This window comes from Ursus maritimus, unplaced genomic scaffold (assembly GCF_017311325.1).
Source record: "Ursus maritimus isolate PB19 unplaced genomic scaffold, ASM1731132v1 scaffold_11, whole genome shotgun sequence".
Classification (NCBI taxonomy): Eukaryota; Metazoa; Chordata; class Mammalia; order Carnivora; family Ursidae; genus Ursus; species Ursus maritimus.
The window spans coordinates 38303454-38323367 of record NW_024423453.1 but is presented as its reverse complement, the minus strand read 5'-3'; the positions used below and the strand labels follow the sequence as shown (position 1 = coordinate 38323367).

Sequence of the window (19914 nt, the reverse complement as noted above, 5' to 3'; positions counted from 1 at the left end):
ATAAATAAAATGGAACTCTTTATTTAGAAAAGAAAAAAACCTGAAATAGATTAATTTTTACACTGTAATTTTTAAAGCCTATTGTAATAGAATGTGGAAAATGTGTGTGTGTGTATATATATATATATATATATATATATATATATCCATCCCTGTTTAAAGGCAAACTGATAAAACAAAATTTGTACATATGCTGAAAAGGATTAATTTATTTAACAGAGTTTTAGAAATCAACATGAAAACCTGAAAAGTACAGTAAAAAAAAAAGTAAAAGACAGTAATATACAATTTTCAAAAGAAAGAATATAAACAAGGATTTGAGCACCCCTAGTGAATAGCTTAGGCAAGAATCACCATTACAGAATAATGTCTTAATAAAACCTTTTTTTTTTTTTTCCCCTGGCCAAGTGGGTTACATGTTATAGAAATCTGGATGCCAACCTCGGAAGCTTCCATGAAAGTATCCATCATTGAAAACTCTATGCTGTGGGAATTATGGGTATCTGATGACAGAGCTTCTCATAATGAGGCTCTCTGGTCTTCGAGGAGATGATGTTATTCTACAGTGCATGTCTTTGGCCAACCCATCCATAATTTAAGAAACTGGGTGAAATAGATGAAATGAAAAAGGCAAAATCAGATTAAATATATATAGAAGAAATATGTAAATATGGGGCTTTACTGTCTATATTGCTGTTTTATAGGCCTTGTCTCATGGACCAAATTTGAGGGCAGTTATAAACATGTATCACAGACAGATCCATCGTGTTAAGTATCGACTTGGTCTTTGGAGGACAAGACAAATTATAAACTTCACAGAGCTAGAGGAATGGATGGACAGAAAAAAGTGTAAGTGATACAGTCATTTCTGGTTTGATTTTAAATTTGGAATTGATTTAACTATTGGAATTTTATATATAATTTACATGTAATTACTCATAGACACCAAAGGTAAATCTGTTTTATATTGCTGAAAGCTATTTGCATTTTATTTATTTTTTAAAGTTTTTAAAGAAGTTCTATTTAAATTCCAGTTAGTTAACATACAGTGTAATATTAGTTTTAGGTGTACGGTGTGGTGATTCAGCACTTCCATACAACATCCGGTGGCTGTTTGCATTTTAAAGTGATGTATGGTATATTCGGTTTAATTTATTAGAATCCTGTATTTATAAGCAACAGAAAACTCATACTAGTTAACCAAAGCAAAAAGGAAATTTAAAAGAAAAATGTAGGAAAGGTAGCTAAAGAATCAGATTTCACACAGAACTCAAAACAGAGCTACTCCAGGGTGCCTGGGTGGCTCAGTTGGTTAAGCATCTGCCTTCTGCCCAGGTCATGATCCCGGGGTCCTGGGATTGTGCCCCACATTGAGCTTCCTGCTCAGTGGGGAATCTGCTTCTCCCTCTCCCTTTTCCCCTCCCCCCTGCTCATGCTGTCTTTCTCTCTCATGCTCTCTCTCTCTAATAAATAAAATCTTAAAACAAAACAAAACAAAAACCCCCAAAACAGAGCTACTTCAGAGATTTAGAGAGCAAAAAGTAAGGAAAAATCTCTTTTTGCCTTTGGGAGATAGATAAGCTGTTATCACTCTTAAGACTTTTTTGTTTCTATGCTTTAAATTGAAATTTCAAGTAGAGAGCACCTGATTGGTTTAATTTGAATCGTGAATCCAAGACTCTGCCATGGGAGGGAAGAGAACTTTGCTTGAGAGTTGCACAGAAGTTCTATCCATTGGGGAAGGAGCAGCTCCCCAAAGGAAAACTACGTATTGCTAACATAAGAATAGCTGATGAACACCAAGCAGACTAATTAGATATCTATTATGTATTGCTTGTTAGTGTTGAAATTCTGTCCACAGAACAATGTCTTTAATTTATATCTTAGCTTTCAGAGAGCCTGGTTCCTATTATATTTAATGAATTTACATTGCTTAGGATTAGGATGGACATTATAGCCAGTGTCTTGATTAAAAAATAATAAATGAGGACTTCTTGTTTCTGGTTCCGCATGTAAGGATCTTGGAAATCTCCCCCTCCCCCCATCTTACCAACAAGTAAAAAAGCTGAACAGACTAAAAAATTTACTTTTTTCATGCGTCTATAAGAGAAGAGAAGACACAGGGTGAAACAGTGCCCCCAGGATTAAAGAGATAGACACACAAATACAGGGAGTTGCAGCTTCCCAGAGCAGAGACTCATGAGTAGAAATGGATATGGGAGGAAACAAGTGTTGGCAAGGATGTGGAGAAAAAGGAACGTTCGTGCACTGTTGGTGGGAATGCAAACTGCTGCAGCTGCTGTGGAAAACAGCATGGAGGTTCCTCAAAAAATTAAAAATAGAACTACCCTACAATCCAGTAATCACACTACTGGGTATTTACTCCAAAAATACAAAAACACTAATTCAAAAAAAAATATATGCATCCATATATTTATTGTAGCATTATTTATAATAGCCACACTATGGAAGCAATGCAAGTGCAGGTGACCATTGATAAATGAATGGATAAAGAAGAAGTGGTAAACATGCAACCCAATGTTCATAGCAGCAATGTCCACAATAGCCAAACTGGAAGGAGCCAAGATGCCCTTCAACGGATGAATGGATAAAGAAGTTGTGGTTCATATATACAATGGAATATTACCCAGCCATTAGAAAGGATGAATACCCACCATTTGCATTGACATAGATGGAACTGGAGGGGATTATGCTAAGTGAAATAAGTCAAGCAGAGAAATACAATTATCATATGATTTCACTTATATGTGAAACATAAATAATAATATGGAGGATGTTAGGAGAAGGAAGGGAAAAATGAAGGGAAGTGGAATCAGAGGGGGAAATGAACCATGAGTGACTATGGACTTCGGGAAACAAATGGTGTCAGAGGGGAGGGGGTTAGAGGGTTGGGTTAGCCTGATGATGGGTATTAAGGTGGGCATGTATTGCATGGAGCACTGGGTGTTATATGCAAACAATGAATCATGGAACACTACATCAAAAACTAATGATATACTGTATGGTGACTAACATAACATAATAAAATAAAATTTTTTAAAAAAGAAGAAGTGGTATACATATGCTATAGAATATTACTCAGCTATATAAAAAAAGGAATGAAATCTGCCGTTTCCAACAACATCACTGAATCTAGAATAAATGCCAAATAAAAAAAGTCAGTCAAAGAAAGTCAAATACCATACGATTTTACTCATTTGTGGAATTTAATAAAATAAATGAATAAAGAAAAAAACCCCAAAAAACCAAAACCAGACTCTTCAGAGAACGAACTGGTGGTTACCGGAGGGGAAATGGATGGGGGGATGTGGGAAATAGGTGAAGAGGATCAAGAGTACATTTATCATGGTGAGCATTGAGTACTATAGAGAATCGTTGAATCACTATGTTGTACATCTGAAACAAATATAACAGTGTATGTTAATTATCCTGGAATTAAAATTTTAAAAAAGGAAATTGATGTGAGAACCAGCACCAGGCAGGAATATTGAACTGACAAATAGCTGGAAGCTCACTGTGAACAATTCCGAGTTAAAAACTCCAGGAGGACTCAGCCATAGGACCACCACAGTATTGTGATATTTACTTCTAGGAGCTTGACCAGATTCCCACAGTAAATGTCAGAGAAAGGGGACCATTTCGAAATTTGCCAGGGCACACTCTTCTTAAGAAGGCCTACCTTCAGGAGAAATTAGTCCTTCAGGGAAATTAGGAAACCAGAGCCTAGCCTGCTGGGTTATTTTCAGAACTTAACTGGCCTGGTGAAGAGAAATACCCACTTTGGCCATCTGTCCCACCTATAGGGGGAGAGAAAAAAAGAACGAGAAACACTTGTATGGTTCACAGCCCAGAGACACAGGGTCACCAAGAGACTATGACCTAATCATAGGTCTATAGAACACTTCCTCCCTCACCTTACTACCACATTACTAAAGGTCTATTTACAACAGATCCTTTTACCTGATATATCATGTCTGGCTGTCAAGAAAAACTTACAAGGTGTACAAAAAGGCAAAAAGCACAGTTTGAATAGACAAAGCAAGCATCAGAACCAGACATGGCGGGGATATTGGAATTATCAGACCAGAAATTTAAAACAACTATGATCAATATGCTATGGGCTCTAATGGATGAAGCAGACAGCATGTAAGAACAAATGGGTAATGTAAGCAGGGAGATGGAAATCCTAAGAAAGAACCAAGAAGAATGCTAGAGATAACACTGTAATAGAAATGAGGAATGCCTTTGATGGGCTTATTAGTAGATTGAACATGGCTGAGGAAAGACTCTCTGAGCTAGAAGATAAGTCAGTAGAATCCTTGAAAACTGAAAAGACTGAAAAAAAATGTACAAAATATCCAGTGGCTATGAGACAACTACAAAAGTAGTAACATAAGGATAATGGGAATACCAGAAGGAGAAGAGAGAAAATAACAGAACAAATATTTAAAAAAATAATGACTGTGAATTCCCCCAAATTATTCTTGGACACCAAACCACAGATTCAAGAATCTCAGAGAACACCAAGCAGAGTAAATGCCAAAGACTATACTATTTTGGTGTAGGCATTACCATCTTCAAACTAAATTAAACAACAACATTTACATTTATACCCCCAAAATGAAATACTTAGGTATAAATGTACCAAAATATGTACAAGGTCTCTATGAGGAAAACTACAAAACTCTGATAAGCAAAATCAAAGAACTGAATAAATGGATAGATATTCCATATTCATGGGTAAGAAGACTCAATATTGTTGGGAAGTCAGTTCTTCTTAATTTGGTTTATAGATTCAGTGCAATCCCATTCAGAATCCCAGCAAGTTATTTTGTGGATTTAGACAAACTGATTCTGAAGTTTATATGGAGAATCAAATGACTAGGATAGCCAACACAGTAGTGAAGGAGAAGAACAAAGTTGGAGGACTGATGCTACCTAGCTTCAAGACTTACTTTAAAGCTACAATTACCAAAACAGTGTGGTATTGGTGAAAAAACAGACAAAAAGGTCAGTGGAACAGAATAGAGAGCCCGGAGACAGGCTCCCATGAATATAGACAAGTGGTCTTTGACAAAGGAGCAAAAGAAATACAGGAGAGCAAAGATAGCCTTTTCAAAAATGGTGCTGAAACAACCGGCTATCCACATGCCAAAAAAAAAAAAATCTAAACACCTTACATCCTTCACAAAATTTAACTCAAAATGGATTGTAGACCTAAGTGCAAAACAATGAAACTTCTAGAAGGTAACATAGGAAAAAACATAGATGATCTTGGCTATGGTGCCGTTTTAGATACAACACTAAAGACATAATCCATTAAAGAAATAATTGAAAATCTGGATTACATTAAAATTAAAAACTTCTACTTTGCAAAAGATAATGTTAACAGAATGAGAATACAAGCCACATACTGGGAAAGATATTTGCAAAAGACGCATCTGATAAGGACTGCTATTGAACATATACAAAGAAAACTGAGAAATAATAACTTGAATAAAAAATGGGCCAAAGACCTCACCAAAGAAGATATACAGATAATAAGCATTTGGAATGATGCTCCACATCATATGTTATTAGAGAAATGCAAATTAAAACAGCGAGATACACTACACACCTATTAGAATGGCCAAAATCTAGAACACTATCCATATCATATACTGGTAAGGGTGTGGAGCAACAGGAACTATCATTCATTATTAATGAGAATGCCAATGATACAGCCATTGTGGAAAACATTGTGGTAGTTTCTTATAAAACTAAACATGCCGTTACCATATGATTCAGCAATCATGCTCCTTGGCATTTACCCACAGGCATTGAAAACTTATATCCACTCAAAACCTACGCATGGATGTCTATATCTGCTTTTTCATAATTGCCAAACTTTAGTAGCAACCAAGATGTCCTTCAGTAGATGAATCGACCAATAAACTGTGGTACATCTGGACAAGGGGGTATATTTAGAGCTAAGAAGAAATGAGCTATCAAGCTATGAAAAGACATAGAGGAATCTTAAATGTGTATTACTAAGTAAAAGAAGCCAATCTGCAAAGTCTATACACTGTATGCTTCCAACCATATGACATTCTAGAAAAGGCAAAACTATGGAGAAAATAAAAAGATTTATATTTTACCAGGGGTGGATGGGGTGGGGGGGAGGGATGAATTGGCAGAATATAGGGGATTTTTAAGCAATGAAACTATTCTGTACAATACTGCAGTGATGGACACATATCATTATATATTTGTCTAAACTCATAGAATATACAAAACCAACAGTGAACTCTGAGGTAAACTGTGGACCTCAGTGATTATGATGTGTCCTCCTTAGTAACAACTGTATAACTCTATGAGTGATGTTGATAATGAAAGAAGGCTATGCTTATATGGATGTAGTGGGTATGTGAGAAATCTCTGTACCTTCTTAATTTTGTTGTGAATTCAAAACTGCACTTAAATTGTCTTTAAAAATAATAAAAAACAACAAATGATGCAAGCAAATTATATTTAATTGAAATCAGGATCTTACTGCTTTATACTGTAAAAGTGCTACATTTTTGGTGTAGTTTCATCTAATCATAAAATATATATTTCACAGAGGACTGTAAGTTCCATGAAGACAGGGACTATATCTATTAACATTTATTAATGAATAGCCATATTAGCAAATGCCTGGCTTATCAAAGGGCTCAGAAATATTTGTTGATACTTTTCATTAAGTTTATTACTTATGCTAAAATTTATGCCAAAAGATATTTACAGATAAGCAGAATTCTTTGAGTTAGAATGACTCCTTTTCTTTGGCTAGAGGTTAAGGAAAGAAGCAGCCAAAGAGAGAGATTCTATACAAGTCATGGAATTAAGCTAGATCAAGTAACCCAGTCCAACAGCTTCATTTCCAGAGAAAAGAGCAGAAAAGAGCAAAATGTTGGAGATGAAAAGATGGGAAGAAGGGAGGAAAAGAAAGCAAGTGAGAGACAGAGGCAAAGACAGAGAAAACTTTTTTCTCATTGGGAAGCTGCTGGGACTCCTTTACTTAAAAATCCTCTAAAAAAGTGATTTAAAGAATTACCAAGTAAGGCATCAATTTACACTAAGGGTTAAAGTAACTCTAGAGTCCACAGAATTTGCAAGTTCTTATTTGCCTTTATGTTCCTCAGAAAATTCTCCATCCCTTCCATATGTGGATCGCTAATTGGGTGATATTGGCAGGTATCTATCTTTACACCTTTTTAAGAATCTTTCAATGACCAGAAAATTTCATTTAATTTTCACGATTAAGTTTTATATTGACCCTGATTAAACCTGCCTAGAATATTAATTCTGCTAGTGTGTGGCTGAACATTTGCTTTTCAAGCATAATATAGAGATGAAGTGCATTATTATCTATTAATATAGTTACAAGGCCATAACGTTAATATGTGTCTCAGTTTGATCTAGTGAGAAGCGTCTAAAACTGATTAAATGAAAAACTAATAAAGGTAAATATACTTTTTCAAGGAGAAATATATTTCCTAAACAGAAAAGTAAAAAGTGACATTCTTTGTGTGCTAGTTTGGATTTCTCTAGAATCAGACCCTGAGATAAGAATTCAAGTACAACTAGCTTATTTGCAAGTAGATCCCAGTAAATACTGTTAATGGAATGAAGTAAGACAGGGAAGAGATGGAAGTCAAAAAAGAATGCATTATCAGGCAGACTACAATCAACTGGAGCTTGATCCCTCTAGGGAACAGTGTAGACAACTTCCCTTAAGTGCTGGGCCTTTTATCCACCAATTCCCAGTTGAGGGAGGACCAGTGGTCGAGGGCCTTTGCTGCATTGGGGCCCTTAATTCTCTGGCACTTCTGGCTTGCCACACAGGTGGGCAGAGTGGAGTCCTGCAGCCAGAGGGAGCCCTGAGGCAATGAAGTGAGATACTGGCGAGTGAAAGTCAGGGCAGCACGCACAGAAATACAAGGGACAAGGCAATATAGATGGGGCACCAGCAGCAACTGCTCTAGTTTGCTTATTTGAAAAGAGAGAAAAAGCCACAGATATTCTAAATATAAATTTATTTTACTGTGTGTTTCAGGATCTGGTATAGTGGCTTATATTTAGGCAATCACTCAATAGTTCTTGAATTTGTTGATGTCTCATGACTGTCCACCTCACTGAACAATTAAGTGGATAAACGGAAAATCGAAAGGCCCTGTGGTTGAATATCAGGATCATACACTGACTCCTGTTAGAAACCACTCTAGTGCCCTTTGTCATTTGGAGCCCATACTTCAGAGCTAAGCCTGTCCTGAGGCAGACCCTGTCATCCTGTAAATGCTGACCGACAATCACCTTCATGGGGCCAATCCATCATACTTCAGAGTGGAGACTCAGTATCTCCTTTTTGAAAAGAAAAAAATAAATAAAAGGTTTATGGAGAACTACACTTATAAAGTGTATGCATTATCTTATTATCTAACCCCCATTATTGCCAATTACGGGAGATAGGTAAAGGATGGCTAAAGTGAGTGGTTTTCTGTGGAAACCTTGAGCCAGGAGTGGTAAGAAAACTTTTCTGTGGTCACTCAGATCCAGTGACCTTAAACTAAGAAGGAGGAATACATAGAGTCAGGGGGCAAAAGTAGACATCATTCTATATAGGGACAAAATCAGAAGTAGAATAGGTGGTCCAAAGGACAATCACCAATATGAGTAGGTAGGATGTAGATAGAAGCCAGAAAGAGATGAATAAATTAGGGGAACTAAATAAAAATGATTACTGAGATGGGTCAGCCGAAGTCAGGCCCCCAGAAACTCTGATATCAAAGCTATGTCTTATGCTGTAGTTTGAGATGGGAAACGGTCTAAATCTGACTCCTAGGGAATGTGGGAGGGAGAAGTGTGCCCATTTCCTTCTGACCTTCCCCAGGAGGCTGACAAAGAGCTACTCTCATCACTAGACATACAAATAAAACTGGAGGGAAAGCTTCTTTGAATTTAGATGAAACTTTCTGGTAGTTTGTTCTTGACATTTTATTTATAACAAAAATATTTTGTTTTGTCTCTTTGTTTTAGTCTATGAAACAATGTTTGCTAAGAGAGAAGATTGGCAAGGATTAGAAAGAAGTGAGCTCCTTAAGTTCTTCAATGACTGTGGTCATTTCCCAACCCAGCAGCAAATTGATGAGGTTTGGGATCTGGTCCATAGAGGCAAGTGGTTTCCTATTTCTTGCCTTCTTTTCCCTTTCTTTGCTGTTGCCTTTCCTTCTTTCCTTCCTTCTCTAATTTAAATATAATTTAAATTTAAATTGTTCCCATTTTTCTCTTTCCATTAAACTTGTCCTATAAATTTTTCCATTTCCTAAAATTTTTTAAATCTTATTTTAATGTGTATGAAAGAAGAGATTTAAAGGACAGGTCAAAAGAAGTTAATACAATACAGTTTTGTTTTGTTTTTTTTAGAGGGGTGGAGGAGATGATTTTAAGTTTTTAAGATTTTAATATATTTTTTGATGCAAGGTAAGTTATATCTAGCTCAGTGTATTTTAAACCACTGTATTTTAAATACTGATGCTAGAAAGCTTTCTCCTGGATAGTTAGATTGGGTACTGAAGAACATAGCCAAGTTTAAATGTTTATACATTGTAAACTATTTCAATAAAATAGAATTGTACAGTTAGAAAATAATTTCCTTTCAGAACGGTAAATAGGTGAAAGGATGGTATTGTTTGAGAATATTTAATAATTTAAATGGAACAACATCCCTCCTTTCTCTAAAGACTAGTAAGGGGGTAAAAATTGTCACCAAGATGTGGGAGGTCCCAACAAATTTTCCTGAATTCCTTAAGGTTCTTCTCAATGCTTCTGACCATACTAATGCTATGGATTGCTGTTGGGTCTAAAGATGATGGATGATGTATCTGCAATTTAATTGAGAAAACAAGATAAAACATTTCAGGACTCTTTTAAAATACAGCAAAAGGGGGTCTCCTGGGTAGCTCAGTTGGTTAAGCATCTGCCTTCGGCTCAGGTCATGATCCTAAGGTCCTGGAATCTAGATCAAGCCAGCATAGGGCTCCCTGCTCAGCGGGGAGCCTGCTTTTCCCTCTCCCTTTGCCCCGCCTCATCTCTTGTGCTCTCGCTTGCTCTCTCTCTCTCAAATAAATAAATTTTAAAATCTTTAAAAAGAAACAAATACAAGAAAAGGGCTCACGTGCCAGTAGAAAGATGTGATTAGGGTCAGAGTGACAAGGTTGAAGCTTCCTTGTAGGTTTGAAGTTCTCTTTCTTAGTTAGTTCTTAGTTTAAATTTACCTAACTTATTACCTATGGACTTTGCTTTGCCACTGCTGTATCCTTAGTACCTAGAATAGTTTTCTGTACTCTCAATAATTATTTATTCATAGACTAAAAGCAGCATAGAAATCTCTTTGGGCTTTAGTAGTCATGACTAGATTGTTTAAGTCATTTTTTTTCCTGATGACAAAACCTTGAATGTTTATTATAAAAAATTTGGGAATCTAGAAATATACAAAACTGTTAAGAAGTAGCAATTATAAATATTTGATATCTATCTTTCCAGTTTTTTTCTGTACATATGACATTATTTTTATGAAAATTGAGATTATTTTCTACATAAATTGAGAGTATTTTTTACATTATTTCTGTTTGAAAATCTGCTTTTTTTTTTTTTTTGCTTATCAATACTTACAGGTTTCCAAGCCATATCATACCACAGTATTATTAATGACTGAGTAATTATCTGTCATGTGTAGGTTCTATGAGTTATTTACTATCATACATTTAAATTGCTTTCATTTTTTTATAATAATAATGATGAAAAAATTAAACAGCAAAATAGCATGAATTAGACATCAGAAACTTATCCTGATTAGTGTTAGTAATTTAAAATCTAATTTTTTTTTCAAATTAGTAGTTTCATAGAGATATTTCCCTCTACCGATTATTTTGGGTACATCCCAAAGACTTACATTGAGAGCGTGGCTCTGGAATTAGCTTTCCTGGGTTTAATTCCTGGCTTCACCACCTACTTAGCTGTATGTCTTCGGACAATTTATTTATCCCTGCTGTGCCTTATTTTTCTCAACCACAGAAGGAAGATAATACTATCTAAGTCATTGGACTGTTGTGAAGTTTAAATGAAATAATTTTCATGAAAATGAAATAAGTGCTCAGTAAAATTTGCTATTATTATTATTATTATTCTTAAGTAATTCTTCAGTATACTTATTTTTATAATTTTTTATTTTGCAAATTTTCAAATGTTGAACCTATTTGTATACTGATTCATTTTATAGAGCTTATTTATTGAATGTTTTCTGTTGGTTTCCACCCTCTCTGTGGATTATCATAATGACCTGTGTGAGCTAGAGGTGGTAAGATGCTCATTTATGCTCATTTTGCAGATGAGATGACTGAGACTTAGAACAAGACTTTTCTAAGCTCACTAGTAGAGTTGGAATTTTATTCCTGATCTCTTCAAGTCAGGTTCAGTGTTGTTTCTGTTTTACTATGTGGAGATACTTTAAAAGTCTGTGTTATGAAAACATAATTAGATGATTAAAACATACTTGACAGCAAGTACTGCCTTTTATTGATCTTTCATAGGCTAACCTAATGCCTTGCGATAAAGTAGGTTTTCTGCAAATGACTGAGTTTATTAAATTTCTTGTTAAAAGTAGAATTTTCAGAAGAAAACTTAGTTTAAAAACATATTGTTTTTATTATAATGCCTAAAATTGGGAAGCTTTCTTTTATTGAAAGGAGCCACTCTAACATAATTTTAAATATATGTCCAATTATGTTGCTCCATCCAGTTAAAAAAATTCTTTTGGTGCATAAGAAGCTTTGATTTGAAATGGAAATATCCTAACTAATGGGAGAAAAACAGGAAACTTATGGGAAATGAAGCTAAATTAATGGTTTTCTACTTGCTTCTGGTATATATCCCATTTTTAAAAGAATCTGACTTTATGCATTTTAGATTGTCAGTCATCTTCATTCATACTGACTTCTTTGATTGTGGATAATAGCTCCAGATGTGCAGCCTACGCATTTTTTCATCCAGTAGAATATTTCACCTAACTCATACGTAGTTGATTCAATTGATTAACTTCTTCAGTGTATGACACCAAGTAGGTCAAATTCCTAAAGCTGTCTGTATGTGTTCAGGTATTTTTAGCTTTTTTTCCCCCCATTCTTTATTCTCATCACTATGGTAACAAAAAATTTTGTGACTGTGGACACGATTTTTTGTGTGAAATTTTTCCTTTGGGAAAATGAAGCAACTTTAGGCTACATGTATGTGCTGATCTTAAAAGCTAACCACTTCTGCAAACGTGATAGTGTTGGATATTCATTTAAATCTCAACAAATGAAACAATAACTATAGAACGGCGTATCTGAAAGTAAGGAAAATAATACACTGTGGTTCTATACCATCTCTTCTTGTATCTGCCTAGTGTTTTAGAAATTTGAACTTTGAAGGTTTTTCCAGTATTTTTCCAGCATGTAAATAGAACTTTTAGTTTATTTTCTGCAGTTTTAAAATGAACAGAAAACAGCAATGAAGTCTCTTTTCACTATGGAGCACTAGACAAAAGTCTTAAAATCAGAAGCATAGAAGTTACTTATATGTTATTTACCTGACATATGTTATGCATCTGAAGAAACTGTGACCTAAAATAGAATGTGAATTATTTCAAGCTCCCTGTCTCGTTAGTGGCAAACCGAAACTAAATCCGGGGCCTCCTTCTCCTCAGGGCACAGCTTTGTCCACCATAAACACACAACATTGCTTTTTTTTTTTTTTTCCTTGTTTTCAAAGAGAAGGCTTTATTAAATGGGAAACATATAATAATTCTCCCCTTAATTTTTTTTTCATATGAACAGGCACTCTAACAATAAAATTTTAATTATGTAGGAAAGGGATTAAAGAGGATTTAGGGAGATAGTAGAAGATTCTAGGGTAAAAGAAACATGAGACACTGGCAAATTCTGGTGGCAAAAAAATTCAGAAGTATTGGAGGTAACACGCTACAACAACCTTATCTTAAATAGCTTCTAAAAAAATTAGCACATGTTTATTATAAAACATTTTGAAAATACACACTAAAAACAAAAGATGAAATGAAAAATACTGGCATTTTTATGTTCCAGAATGACATGAAGCTAGAGACTAGAGGTCAATGAGAATAGGTAGTGAGGTCTCATATGGATCTGCAGTGTTAGGACCTGATCTTCAGTGTCATCTTTTGACATAGAATTCTTAGCACAAAAGCAGATTATCTGAAATGACACAATAAAGATGATTTAGGCACATAGTCAGGGTGAGGAAAGTTTGGCATCTATCCTAATGGCTGGGTAATGAGAATGTTCCTTCTGCTGTCACCTCCACTCTCTAGTGAAAAGAGTCCCTGGATTTTGCCATGAGGATCTTTAGCAGGATTTCATGTATTTGTGTTATAGAACACTGGATCACTTTAGAAGTGTTTGATGTTTGTCCCACCTGCTCTGATAGCTGTACTGCAAAGCGCCAGAGAATCTATAGACTTTTTCCATGCATTACGAGATCTAAAGGTTTTGTCAGTGGTATCTGTAGCCCTTGTATAGCAAGATGCCACTTTTTTCCCTGGTATTTTAGTAAATATTTTCTGATGCTTTCAGCCATATGGAAGGTGAAAACATGTTCTCTTCTCTGATTGGTGATTTTAGGAATAAGTCATAAAGTGAAAAGAAATGCATTAGAACATGCTAAATGGATGCCTTCCTTGGTAGTGGCAATCCAGAATCTTTTTTGATAAAATTGTTGTTGCAAAAATATTCAACAAATATGCTTGGAGCACTTTATATGGGCTATGAAATAGATTGTGGTTCAAAGGTCTCAAAATCCACATAATAACAGGAGGCACATGCACATATAGAACTAGAAAAATACAATGTTGTACATACTTATACAACAATAGAATGGAACACTAAGCTGCTACAAATATTATGTTTAAGTTTGGAAATCAGAGAAGGTTGTAGAGAATGTTGAAGATGAGTCAGTCATTGTAGGAGGAGTTAACTGATCATAAAAGAAAGAGGTTTCACACATAAAAGAGAGATTGTGTGCAAAACAAATTAGAATTTTTAGGTCAGCTGGTTAACAACGAATAGGAGAAATCTGTGTCTGCTGGCGGGTAACTGGAAAGGGCACAATGTTACTAACAGCTGATTAAAAGATGCAAGATAGCTCATTGAAATCTAGTTGACAGTGGTTGCTTTTCCTTGTAGAATTCTTGTTTTGAATCCTTAGTACCCTGTCATCTGCCTGTTGGAAATGGGTGTTTTCAAATACATAAGGCAAAAGAGATTTTGGATATAAATCAGTTTTGTGTCAGTAGGAGCTATTTAAACATTTTCCCCTAGAACTTGAATACCCCTGTGTAAACTAGAGACCGGACCCTAGGGGCAAAGAGCAACCCTGAAAGATGTGTCTGTCATCACCTTGCTTCAGTTACCTAATCCAAGCAGCTGCTCCTACGATTTTGCCTCTTTTCTCCCCTAACACTTCTTAAAGATGGTTCCCAACATTTTGTCTCATCTTTCATTATTTAACTCTGTTAATGCCTTCTTTCCCCCAGCTATGGCTGTGCAAAGCCTGTGAAAGCCTATGCTAATGATACACCCTGGGAATGATCAGGGCCAGTGGAAGACTTTCCCCTTTCCCCTTTTCCCTGTCTTCCTGCAGTCATGTGAGTTGTTACTCCAATTAGTAAGTTACTCTAATTAGCCATTCTGGGATTTTTTTAAAAGCCTTTGAGTCTTTTATTGTTTGGGTTGAAATATTTGTGCCACTGTTATATAAGCTACATAGAGAATCTGATTAAATTTTGTAATAATACTTAACGCTAGCTATTCTTCTAAAGCCTGTCTGTTTTTGTTAAGTAGAAAGTAACCATCTTCAAGAAACAGCGGGAACAGCGGGGGTCTGAGAGCAGTGTAACTTCAGTAAAGGTATAATTACTTTCATAAGTCTATTAGAGGACAGGGCTTTAGGCTCCTTTTGTTAGATCACTGTTTATTAAGATTACATACCCAATACTCTTAACATGCAAAGATCCACTAGCAAGTCTTTGTTTTATATGATTAAATTACTATAATATCAGGAATGTGAACTCCCTCTTGAGAACAACTTTGTTAGCAAATTTGTGATAAATGAAATATTAATATAAAATATTTCATCAGAAATTCTTTTGAAATGAAAAATTTTATAATTACTTTAATGTCATAATCATAGTATTAAAGAGCTTTGTTTTTTTGGCATTACACTTGATCCAAAGTCCCATTAATTCCCCCAGTGAAGTGAAACTTCCAAAGGAATTAAAGCAATTTGCAGCCCTTAACAGTCAAGGGAGTTTTGCAGATCTCACCCAGTCCACTCTTTAAGTCACCTTCGGGAATGCACATTTTCTAACATTTCTTATTCAAGATTTAAAAAAAAATTAGTGTTGAATCACCATATTGTACACCTGAAACTAATATTACACTGTATATTAACTGGAATTTAAATGAAAACTTAAAAAAAAAGTATGCTCTGCTCAATAAGGCACCATGCTGTTCCCAGGACGTGAAGTCTCTATCATGCTCTATATAAATTATCAATGGTACTGAAATGGAAGTTAATGATTCAGATCTGTAAAAACCACACTTTTTTCAGGGAACTGCCAGTTTGGCATCATAGAAGCTAATTGCTTGTGTAAAGGCTTGTTTCCTTAAAGTTTACCTCTAGAGCCATGATAAGCTCATTAGTTTCATTTTAGTATTTCAGTATCCAAAATTTAAAATTCTATGACTGTTTCCACATTGAAATCCACAGATTATACTGTTTTGTAGAGCATTTTTTTGTGAGTCATGTTGGCCTTTTATGCAAGGAGATGTTTTTAGAGTGGGCTTCATTTAGGGCATAGTTTTTCAGGCATTTTAACATAAATATGTCATGTTTCTACCATAAAGATGTTGGGTTTCTAGTCTTTAGAAATATTCCTTCTAATGCTTCTTTATCTACCAATGCTTATATGTATTATTTTGGCATGATGAGCCACCAAACATCCTTTCAGCTGATGATCCTTGGTGGTTGGATATAGTGGACTTGACTTCCATTTGCATCCTTATATGCATTTGTCATCTTTTGAGGTAAAAACAAGTACATGCATGTGAGTACATTTGCAGAGCATATGTGTTCTAGTTAGTAACTCCCTTCAGCACTAATTGCCCTAAAAAGGCAGATATCAGAACCTTCTCATTCTCTTTATTCTTTATGGAGTTTAATTCATAGTACTAATCAGAGAAGACAAAATTGACTGTACACCTACAATTTATGGTGCATATTTTCTAGGATTGAGATTTTCCTTTAGCATTAAACAATCACTTAAACTAACGTCTCCTAAACCAAGGTCTCATAACATACTCATGCATTTAAATAAGTTGTAAAGTGAGTTCCACATAATTTGATTCTAAGAAAGTTAATGTACCCCAATTTTTAAAATAAGAAAGAAATTTGAATGGGTTACAAATAATCCCTGTCACATCACTCTAACTCACTGGAATTCTAAAGACTTTGTTGAGAGAGAGGATGGAGCTTCGGCTGGAGTGCTGGGAGCTCCACCCGAGGACAGCCCTTGCGTGTGCGCCATGTAGGTGGACCTCCCCCGGGGTGGTCATAGCCAGAAATGGAATCAGAATCCCTGTCTTGTATTAATGGGCCAAATCAGCTGGCTAATTTCTCGTAGGTCAGTCTTCATCTGCTTAATCTACCCTTGAAAAACAATTCTGATTATTGTAAAGAGTAGTACTGCTTTGAAGGGATGAGATGTCTGTTGATGTAGCTGCTGTAAATCTCTCGCTCGTGCCACATTTTTGGTTTCTGTAGCTGCCTAAAACCAATATTGTTAGAAACTCTCCTAATACAGTGTTCTCCATGATGCTTTTCGTTGACGTGAAAGAGAAAGAGGCCTGTCATCAACTACCGTATTCCAAACTTGTTATTCTGCAGATGATAACTAGCTCCCGAACTGTACCATTTGCAGGACTGAGGCATTTATAGTAACTTGAGGACTTTTGTTCTGTTTACATCCAGTTGTCTGCATCCCTTCAGTTTTCTGGAGGTGCTTGCAGATAGCTGTTTCAGGTGCAACCCAGGCTCCCATTTCCTTTAATTTCTAATGTCATATTCCTATAGTGACTTACTTCCCTGGCTATAACTGGATTTTGTCATTCCTAGTAACTGTAAGCCTCCAGCATCTATTTTTCAGGCCCCCTTCCCTCTAGCCGCCTCTGACATCTCTCTGGCTCTTCTCCCCATTTAATAAATCTGCAGCACATGGGGACATTCAATCCATTAACTTTACTGTATTTACAGTGTTCATAACCCGGTCTTCCACCTTCCACCTTACTCTGTTTGGATTCATTCCATGGTACCGCTCCCATACTGTTAACCTGAAAACAAGAGCTGCCATGAGAAGCCAACAAGCATTTGATTTGGGATCAAAGAATTGCAATTCAGGGAGCACAGATTTAGGTAGAAACCCAAATAATGTCACACTTGTAGGGTGAAAGCAAGGGGTTTTTAAGAAGGAAAGGAAGAGGAGTGATTACATGAGTTGAAGAAAGAAAAGTTTTCGATGGATGTTAATAAGCTAATCTACTCTGGGTTATACAGTGATTGACTGCTGATTCTATCTTCAGGAAGTTCACAACGATCTGTCTTATGATCAGGATGTCTGTTCTCCTACTGACTTCTCAGTCAATTGCTTGTTCTTTTGCCCAGCCAGTTTCTCTGCAGTGACCACTCCAGCTCTATTTAAAATGGCTCCACTCATGTCAGTTTTTCACAATACATATTAACTTCCTTACTCTCCTCAGACTTAATTTCCAAAAGGCTAAATCCAACAGAGCTAAGTCTCTGCCTAGTTCAAGAGGCTGAACATGGCATGGCTGGGAAAAAAACACAACCGTGCTGATTTATTTCACTTTAAATTTCCGATCATAAATGTCAAGTGGACCCTTAGAACTGCCAGGCAATTTTATTCCATTTTTTTGAATTAATTCGATCTCTTCTTTTCCCAGATTAATATTTTGCACAATTCAGTCCTTCTCAAACTTTCAGTACCTCCACCTTTCCCCTCCTTGCTGATGACTTATCCCTAATGAAAATGGATGTAACAGACACAATTAGAAAAGACTGTTATCTTCTTACCTCTCAATCTATCATTTTCTTTTTGAGACATATTATGAAGTAATTCAGAACTATAAAAAGAATCACTGAAATATGTAATAAACACCACTCAGGTAGTACATTAATGGTATATGTATCAACTTAGATAAATATTTTTCAAAAAAATTGAGTAAAGGAAAAGTTTCAAAAGGACACATCATTTATGTAAAAATTATTAGGTTTTCAACATGAACATATTGTTTTAGAGTATATGTATTTGCAATAAAAGCATAAAGACGAGTGAGGTAAGGGAAACCATAAATTTGGAATAGTGTTAACTTTTTTTTTTCCTTCATCAAGGAAGAAACAACTTCATTAGGAGTCTAAGCATGTCAGGGAACTCTAGTCAGTCGTAGAGAAGAGAGACTAATATTGGTACAGGGCAAGAGTCCAGCATTACAGAAATATCCTCTCAAAAACCAAGTGTGAAACTAAAACCTCCATCTTAATATCCTAACAGTCAGAAATGCTGCTGAGGTTAGCCCATGTGAAACTTCTGGAAGCTCCTGGTGAGATCATGGGTTTTTTTGCATAAAAGGAGAGCTCTCCATGACAGCTGAATCTGAGCTGCATATAAGGTTATGGGTATGGGTTGGAAGAAGTAGAGAAAAGGAAAAGGAGGATGTTCTCCTGACTCACACTAGGTCATCTCAGCGTGCAGGTGAGGGAGGAGCCCTTACCTCCAGGGAGAAAGGGAAGGAGTAAGAATATAATTGAGAAGGAGTCCATAAAAGACCTGCATTGTTTTTTGTTTGTTTTGTATTTGTTTGTATTTTGCAGTTTTTAGTGGGAGTAAGGTATTATTATTTTCTTTTTCCTTTTATTATTTATTTATTTTTAAAGATTTTATTTATCTATTTATTTTAAAGCAAGAGAGAGGAGAGAGAGAGAGAGAGAGTGCATGCATGAGTGGAGAGGGGCAGAATGAGAAGGAAAGAGAAAGGGAGAAAGAATCTGAAACAGACTCCATGCTGAGTGCGGAGCCCTTGTACACGGGGCTCAATCCCACCACGGTGAGATCACAATCTGAGCCAAAACCAAGAGTCACATGCTCAACTGACTGACCCACCCAGCTGCTCTATTATTATTTTCTTTTTCCTCTTAACCATGTATCCCAGCATGCTTTGTTGATTCTTTCATCAAATCAGTGATCTCTTTGAGCACTGATTTACAATGCTGCTTTTAACATATATCAAATTCCATCTAAATCTGGGTCTGCCTCTGGCTTTTCAATTCTGTTTCTTTTTTCTTGGTGTATCCCTGCACCAGTATCCCAATTAGTATAGCTTTATAGTGAGTATACCTAACAGGGAAAGTTCCGCCACTTTTTTTTGTCTGGGACCTTCTTGGACTTTTCACCTCTATATAAATATGGGAATTAACCTTTCTAGTTCCATTAAAAATGCAGTTAATATCAAAACAATTTGTAGAAAATTAACTTCTTTTTGATATTAAATCTATTTATCTATAGGTTATTTTTTATTTTTAATTTTCAAGTTTTTTTATTTTTATATTTTATGTCTTATTATGTATTTTATATATATGTCTTTTATGTTTTTCAATAGTTCTCTTCATTTTTTTCCCTAAGGATATTTTTTCTCCTAAAGATCTTATAAATTTTTATTGGACTTATTT

The 19914-nt window shown here is 35.6% G+C and overlaps 1 protein-coding gene across 1 annotated transcript in view; it reads left to right on the top strand.

Annotated features, from left to right (window-relative positions):
- IQCM (IQ motif containing M) overlaps positions 1 to 19914 on the top strand; it is a 329322-nt gene that overhangs the window by 162508 nt on the left and 146900 nt on the right. The window contains 2 exon segments of the mRNA XM_040625471.1: positions 705 to 849; positions 9079 to 9213. Coding sequence (XP_040481405.1) covers positions 705 to 849; positions 9079 to 9213 — 280 coding nt within the window.